The 7,879-nt window shown below is 54.4% G+C and overlaps 1 protein-coding gene across 1 annotated transcript; it reads left to right on the top strand.

Annotated features, from left to right (window-relative positions):
* The first annotated feature begins 1,609 nt into the window (after nt 1-1,609).
* OTP (orthopedia homeobox) lies at nt 1,610-7,335 on the top strand. Its single transcript, XM_055791290.1, has 3 exons — nt 1,610-1,646; nt 2,611-3,020; nt 6,805-7,335. The coding sequence occupies exons 1-3, from the start codon at nt 1,610-1,612 to the stop codon at nt 7,333-7,335; spliced, it is 978 nt and encodes a 325-aa protein (XP_055647265.1).
* Nucleotides 7,336-7,879: the final 544 nt, after the last annotated feature.

Genomic DNA, 7,879 nt, shown 5'->3' with positions numbered 1-7,879 from the left:
ATTGGATGGCGGAAAAAACAAAAGCCATTGGCGCTGTATTATTTAACACAGACTTCACTGGGCTCCCTTTTTGGTGGAAGCCTTATTTGCACTAAATGAATAATCTTAATTGCATCACTTTTGAATTAAAAATCAATGTTAATCAAGTGGGAAGTAGTAAATATCAGTTTTCATTGTGCCCCGGTAGAGGGTATTTTTCTTGTTTTGCAAATAAAAATACAAGTCAAATAACTTTAAAAGGGCATTATGTTCTGCTGCAAATACAATTGAAACGGATTGTTTAGGAGCAGATCAGAAATGGTACAGAATTTTGCACTTAATTTCCTCAGTTATCATTTACAATAAGAACCTCTTGGCTTGACAGCCAAGTCTAAACAGTAGTAAATTAGTACAAATTTATACTGATTTTACTCTAATAATCGTAATAAAAGCTTATAGATTTGGCACTAATTACATAAATGCCTAATGATCTTGAAAATTACTCTGGTTAGAAATATATTACTAATCTAAACTTTGTTGTTGGCTGGCTTTGAAAAATCAGAACATTAGAAATGGTTCGCTTCACTTGTGCAAAGCACTTTAAATTGTTCAAGTAGTTTAACATATTCAAGAGGAAAATAAAAAGCATTTAACTTTATTTACTGCTTTAAATTGAGTTTGTAGGCGAGCCGAACTTGGAAACTTCACCCGAAAAAATAAAGCTTACGGGCTTTTGTATCCCGGCCCGGGAGGTAGCGCTTCCCGGGCGGCCGGGACGCGCGGTGCTCGGCTCCCTTCCCCCGCGTTGCGTTGCGCCGCTGCAACGAGCGGGGCCGGGACGGGGCGGCTGGGAGCGGCCCGGGCCGCTGCGGGAACTCGCGCTAGTTTCTCTTCCCTCGCCGCCCCGCAGCCGTCGGGGCCCGCCGGGGGCGGCGGCGGGTGGGTGAGAGCCGGGCCGCCGCCGCCGCCCCGGAGCACGGTCCCTGGGGCGGCCGTGGAACGGGGCCGGCGCTGCCAGCCCCGGCACCGTGCAGCCGCCTGCGCTCACCGGCTCGCATCGCCCCGGTGGGCGCTGGGCTTGCGAGCGACCCCCGGGAGCCTGACCGGGTCGGGTGCAGGGTGCGCTCCGAGGAGGCGTTACAAAAAGAGAAAAAGGAGAAGAAAACCCGATAAATCAGAGGTGACCCGGCGCGGGAGGAGGGTGGCAAATGTGCGTTTGGAAGGGAAGGGGAGCGGGGGAAGGAGGGTGGCGAGGCGAGCGGACAGGGGCAGGGAGCGGCGGCGCGGCGCGGGCCGGGCCGGGGCGGCGGGAGGCCGGGGCGGCGGCGGCGGCGGGCGGGCGGCGGGCGGGCGGAGCGGGGCGCTCCGGGCGCTGACATTTGCAGGCTGCCCTCCTGATTGGTCCCCGCGCCGAGCTGCTCACGGGTTCATTGAAGTGTTAAGCACCTCCCCGTCTCTCTAAAGGACATTATAATGCAAGAGACCCCCTTTTTAACCACACACCGAATTTTCTTTCATTTAGGCGATCTATATATATATATATATATATCTCATATCTTATATCTATTTTAAATAACTTAAGGCCGCTAAAATTTGGGGGGGAACAGCCTTCGCCCTGGAGCGGTGCGCGATGCTGTCTCACGCCGACCTCCTGGACGCCCGTCTCGGTGAGTTTCCCCCAGCACCCCCCCGCCCTCGGCGGCTGCACCGGCGGCGGCGGCGGCAAGCGGGGAGGAAGCCGGGGCAGGAAATTGACAATTTGTTCCTTATTTTACCTTAATGCGATCTAAATGGGCTAATTCCTTTAAAAGTAATTGTACTGTATTAAAGTTTAATTTGATTTAACATTACGGGGGAAAAAAAAAGAGACAGAGAAGGAGACCTACGGAGTATGTAGATCTACAGCGAGTTGTGGATCATTTAATTTCTCTCTCCCTGTTTTTATACACATACCTACACCTTGTTACTGTGATGATGATGATGATGATTATTTTAGGACAGATGAGCTCGACAGTATTTACGGAAGAGTTCTGAGTGGCCTTTCCCTGCTCACCTGCTCTCTTTCCTCTCACCTTCCTTTCCTTTTTTTAAAAAAGAGAAATATCTATATCTACCTATTTATGGTTATTCATGAGTCTGTTTAGAGGAGCGGAGGGAGGAGAGGGGAAAGATCGGCCAGGGTGACTGCGGGCCCCGCACATCTGTCGGGGAAGTAACACTCCCGGCAGCAGGGCGGCTCGAGTGTCATTTCGTTCTCTCCGTCTCTTTCTTTCACCAGCCCCGCTGGAAAACCCAAGCTGAACCCGGCAAAGCTTGCCCCCCTCCTTCCCCTTCCCCTCCCTTGGTCTCGCAAGAGGAGGCCCGGCAGGGAGCTGGTTATTTAAGCAGGAAGAGGAGCTGCCGTAAAGTTTTCTCTTCCCCACCCGGCTTGCGCCGGGCCGGGGGCTCTGCGCGTCGCAGAGCCGAGCTGGGCTGCGGGGCTGGCGGGCGGGCGGGGGGCGGCGGGGGGTGGCGGAGCGGAGTCGGTGGCGGTGGCTGGATGCCTCTCGCCGGCTCAGTGCGCTGGAAAGCGGCTCTGATGGATACATGCCCGGCTGCAGGGGAGTGACCACGGCTCCTTTGCTTCCGCAGGGATGAAAGATGCGGCCGAGCTGCTGGGACACCGGGAGGCGGTGAAGTGTCGGCTGGGCGTAGGGGGCTCGGATCCGGGGGGACACCCGGGAGACATGGCTCCCAACTCGGACACGGTGGAAGGGACCACCCTGCTGCCGGGGGAGGACATCACCACCGTGGGATCCAACCCCAGCTCCTTAGCCGTCAGCGCCAAAGACCCCGACAAGCAGCAAGGCCAGCAGGGCGGCCAGAACCCCAGTCAGGCTGGGCAGCAGCAGGGGCAGCAGAAGCAGAAGCGGCACCGCACCCGGTTCACGCCGGCGCAGCTCAACGAGCTGGAGAGGAGCTTCGCCAAGACCCACTACCCGGACATCTTCATGCGGGAAGAGCTGGCCCTGCGCATCGGCCTCACCGAGTCCCGGGTGCAGGTATGAACAGCGGCCCCCGCGCAGAGCCCGCCAGCTCCGCGTCCGCCGGCCCCTTCTCCGGTCGCACCGACGGCGGCGCGGCGGGCCGGCGGCGAGGCCAGGCACAACGGGGCGGGTGGGTGGGTGCCCCCAAACCTCAGCCCGACAGTGGGGGAGGAAACCAGCCCCTGAACGCAACGGTTTGGTCAGGAAACCTTGATGCCGGACACCCCCCGCCCTCCTTTCCGCAAAGCTGTTCCAGTGGTGCGGTCCCCTTGTCCCCTATCGGTCCGCAGCACGGTAGTCCCGAGCGGGGTGCGGGCGGAGGGAAGCCCCCTTCCACGGCCCGACGTGGGCCAGGAAAGAGCCCGGGGGGGTACAGCCCGGGGGGGTACAGCCCGGGGGGGTACAGCCCGCGGGGGGCGAGCCGCAGCCCTTGCCGTAGCTCGGCGCCGAGAGGCGAGCCACAAACCGCTGGGAACCGCCCCCGTGCCCCGGTCGCTGTCCAGGGTGCTGCCGGCGGCGCTGCCCGGAGCCCCGGGGCGGGGTCGTGGAGCGGGGCGGCTGTCCACGGTGCTGTGGCGGGCGCCCGTGGGACGGGGGGAGCCCCCGGAGCCCGCCGCCGGGAGGCTCAGGGTGGGGGGCGAGGGAGCACGCAGATTCGTGAAAAGGCACTTCGGTAAAAGGCAGTTCTGTCTGCACCCGGAGTTTCCCCATAACGGCTTTTATAATGCCTGAGGACGGCACGGGTAGCCAGTAACTTCAGCATCGAGGGTGTACTTTGTTCTCTTAAGTACATATATATACTTATGCACACAGACATATATATATATGTATTTGTACACAGGCACATAAGTAACTATTCAGGCAAGTCAATGTAAACAAAATTTGGAAAAGGGAGAGAGGGATCCAACCGCTAGACTGCTCTGATGTGGCTTTTGTGTGTAGAAGGCGATTTTAGTGACTTTCTAGGTGAGTCCCCTCCGAGGAACGGGCTGTGCATCCCCGCTCAGCACAGCACACCGGGAACGTCGCCGCACTTTACCGCAGCCCGTGTTCAAAACCCCTTTTGGCAAGCCTAGGCTCCTCTAGCTAAATAAGGACACGTCAAAAGAAATCCCCAAATACAGGGTTTTATGAATGGAAACTGACTGTTCTCGAATATGACAGAAAATGCATGTCTGCTTTTAAAAAGTAAAACAATTTGACTTAGCCTACACAGGACTATAATTAGTTTAAATTAAGAAAGAAATTAGATTCACAAATAAAATATAATTGGACAACTGACTCCATGAAAAAAAAAGAAAACGAGCTCTATTAAACTTTATTGGGTTTCCCAAAGGTTAATGATACCAATTTCAATATTAGGAGTGTGGTAAATGGAGTAAAATATAAAATATAAAATGGAAATAGTTATTTTCTAACAGCATATCAAAGAAATTCGTAGGAAGAAAGACAAAGTGTTTTAATGGCCTCGGCATAATCTTAAACCAATGCGAATAGCTCCAGACTGCTGATAAAAACAGTTTAATAGACTGGCAATTTAAATATTTTTTACAATAATGTTCTGTAGTTTAAAAAGTAATCAGATCAACATAACCTTCTTAATTAACACTTCAAAATGATTAACATTATATAATCTGAGGCAAAATAATTTATTTAATGTATTTACTTCACAATCCGATGTATCACTGCTCCTTGACCAAATTTAGATTAAATAGTAATTGGTTTATGTTCTTAAATGGGTACTTTCCAGTTTTCTTTATAGTTAACAGATTGCCTACACATTCCTTGCAGTATGTGGGCTCCACACTGATTAAGGAATCCTCCAAATAGTTAATTTATAGCAGCTGTATATGTTTTTAAGGGTTTTAGATGCTAGGATAAATCACCACTTTCCTCATTTTAGATCTGTATTTAATGTATATGATACATTTAAATAATTATTAAAGCGGCTGGTGCTTAAACGGGAGTCCAATTCCATGTCTGATATTGCTCTGCTTTTCAGGCTGCTGTAATAAAACCATTCTTTTTATAGCATGCCATTATTAGAAACCAATTTCAGAATTATTTATAACCTGGAATGGCTTATTAAGCAGCAATGCGAGAATCATGCAAATTACGCGATCAAATGCAATATAATAAGCATAATCATTAGTCTCTAGCACGGATTAATTAACTTTCAATATTTTATTTACATAAAAACCAAATCAGTGAAATAACTTCTGCACAGTCAGGCTTGCCTTTCAATATTTTATATGAACAAAAATAATGTGCTGTAATTCCATTGACCGTGTCCCCCACAATGGTCCCGTCACCTGCCACATCTTAATAGGGGACAAGCTGAGAGTATTTTCTAGTTTTCTAATGGAATGAGAAATTGCATTTTCTTCCTCTCCCAGCACTATTAAAGTGTAATGAATTCGGCCCAGAGTTCACGGCTGGCTGATCGAAATGAACCTGAGATCTGAGCTTTAATACAGCTCTCCAGATTTCCTACCAAATCTTCACATTAATCATCCGCTGGATTCCAATGAGATCTTCATAAAGCTTCGGCTCCTGAAAAGAAAAAAAAAAAAAAAGAAAAAAAAGGAAAAGAAAAACAAAAGTGATATTGTCTCCTCGTCTTTCTCTCTAACCCATTTATAGCTGGGGAATTAAATGGGCTATATATTTTAAAACACATTTACAGTATGTCTATATTACTGTAACAGCAGACATCATCAAGGTAGATTTTTAAATTCCAACCTCCATTAGATTCTCACTGTTGTATTAATAATTTTCAGGGGCTAGTTGCATTTTAAAAGGAGTCCAAAGTTGCCAAACGCTGGCGGTTAATATATTTCTAGAGTTGTCATGTGTGCATTTTCAAAATCTCCCCCAGGTTTTCCCTGCGTTTTAATCTGTCATGCACTAGTTTTCAACTGGAAACATTCACATTTTAAAAGCATATGCAGCATAGCTATGAGCTGAGCCGATCAGACCTGACGGAGATTCTTTACACCACCAGTAAACCATGAAACATAAAAAGATTTTGTAGCTGCAATTTAACTATTAACCCTAAAACATAACTGAAGGCGACTTTTCGATTATTCATATAACATTTAGCTCCCTAACGGCTGCTCGTTCCCGCTAACGGCCGCCGCTGCCCCCGGCCCGGGTGTGCGCGGTGACATTGGGGCTCTGCGCGCGCCAGCGGGCCCGCTCCACGTGCGGCGCGGCCAGGCCCGTCGAGCCACCGCCACTGCGAGCACCCGCCCGCCTAACACCTCGGGGTTTTTTTTTTGTTTGTTTTGTTTTGTTTTGTTTTGTTTTTACCCCTAGTGCGGGCGGTTTTCCTGCCCCAGGACCCGGGCGGCGGGGGGGAGGGCGGGCTGCCGGTCGGAGCACGGATCCCGGCCCCGCCGCGCCCCGCGCCGGTGGCGGCTCCCGAGTGCTGCCACGCCAGAGTAACAGCCGTGGGCCAGTCTTTTTTTCTTTTTTTTTTTTGTGTGCGTGTTACTGTATTTTTTTTCGGGTGGAGGCCCGGCTCCTCTCCAGGAGCCGCCTCCCGAGGGATGGAGGCTGCAGGCGGCTCAGTCCCGGGACGGGCACTGCCAGCAGTTCCGTTATTAAAAGTTGCAGCAGTTTCGCTACCCCGTGATGGGGACGCGCGTGGGTCCGCGGGTGTGACAGGCGACCACGGCCGGGGGGCGGGCCTCGGGAGGGGGGCAGGCAGCCAGGCGGGGGTGACGGACCCCATGCCACCGAGCCGCCGCGCGGGCGGGTCGTGGCTAACGGTGCGTGTCGCTGCCCACCGCCCCAGGTCTGGTTCCAGAACCGTCGGGCCAAGTGGAAGAAGCGCAAGAAGACCACCAACGTCTTCCGCGCCCCGGGCACGCTGCTGCCGACACCGGGGCTGCCGCAGTTCCCCTCGGCCGCCGCCGCCGCCGCCGCCGCCATGGGCGACAGCCTCTGCTCCTTCCACGCCAACGACACCCGCTGGGCCGCCGCCGCCATGCCGGGCGTGTCGCAGCTGCCGCTGCCGCCGGCGCTGGGCAGGCAGCAGGCCATGGCGCAGTCCCTGTCCCAGTGCAGCCTGGCGGCCGGGCCGCCGCCCAACTCCATGGGCCTCTCCAACAGCCTGGCGGGCTCCAACGGCGCCGGGCTGCAGTCGCACCTCTACCAGCCCGCCTTCCCCGGCATGGTGCCCGCCTCCCTGCCCGGCCCCAGCAACGTGACGGGCTCGCCCCAGCTCTGCAGCTCCCCGGACAGCAGCGACGTGTGGCGGGGAACCAGCATCGCCTCCCTCCGCCGCAAAGCACTAGAGCACACAGTTTCCATGAGCTTCACCTAATGGCCGACGCCGCGCCCCGCGCCAACGCCGCCGCCGCTGCCGCCGCCGCATCGCCCCGCGCCCCCGCCTCGCCCGCCCGCCCCGGCCCGCCCCGGTCCCCCGCCTTCCCCCACCTGACTTACCAGGGAGCCGACTCAGGATCTGAAATCAGACGCCAACGGACTGGTTTGTGGGCCGAGAAATACCCCCCCCCACCACCACCCCCGCCCCCCCCCCCGCCCCCGCGCATCCCCCCAGTCCCCCGCGGCCCGGCCTGGCTGGCGGCCGCTGCTCCCCGGCGGCGGAAGGACCCGGGGCCACCCGCGCCCGGCCCTGCCTCCTTCCCCCGCCGGCACCCGGCCGGCACCGCAAAGAAATTAGTCATGGTTTTGTTTCCTTAATTTTTACGGTTTATTTAAGAGCAGCGATCTGCCGCCGGCCCCCTCCGCTGCGAGGGCGCCGTCGGGGGGCGGTTGGGCGGGCCCGCGGAGCGCCACTGAGACCCCCGAGAGAATCAAATCCATTTTGGTAAAGCATTTATATGCGAGAAAGAGCAAAGGAGATA

The sequence above is a fragment of the Falco peregrinus genome, chromosome Z, assembly GCF_023634155.1.
Source record: "Falco peregrinus isolate bFalPer1 chromosome Z, bFalPer1.pri, whole genome shotgun sequence".
In the NCBI taxonomy this organism is placed as follows: Eukaryota; Metazoa; Chordata; class Aves; order Falconiformes; family Falconidae; genus Falco; species Falco peregrinus.
This window is presented reverse-complemented; position numbering and strand designations above follow the sequence as displayed.

Coding starts and splice junctions, on each gene's coding strand:
- OTP (XM_055791290.1), top strand. CDS start 1,610: ATGCTGTCTCACGCCGACCTCCTGGACGCCCGTCTCG. Junction 1,647..2,610: donor CCTCCTGGACGCCCGTCTCG/GTGAGTTTCCCC, acceptor TTGCTTCCGCAG/GGATGAAAGATGCGGCCGAG. Junction 3,021..6,804: donor TCACCGAGTCCCGGGTGCAG/GTATGAACAGCG, acceptor CCACCGCCCCAG/GTCTGGTTCCAGAACCGTCG.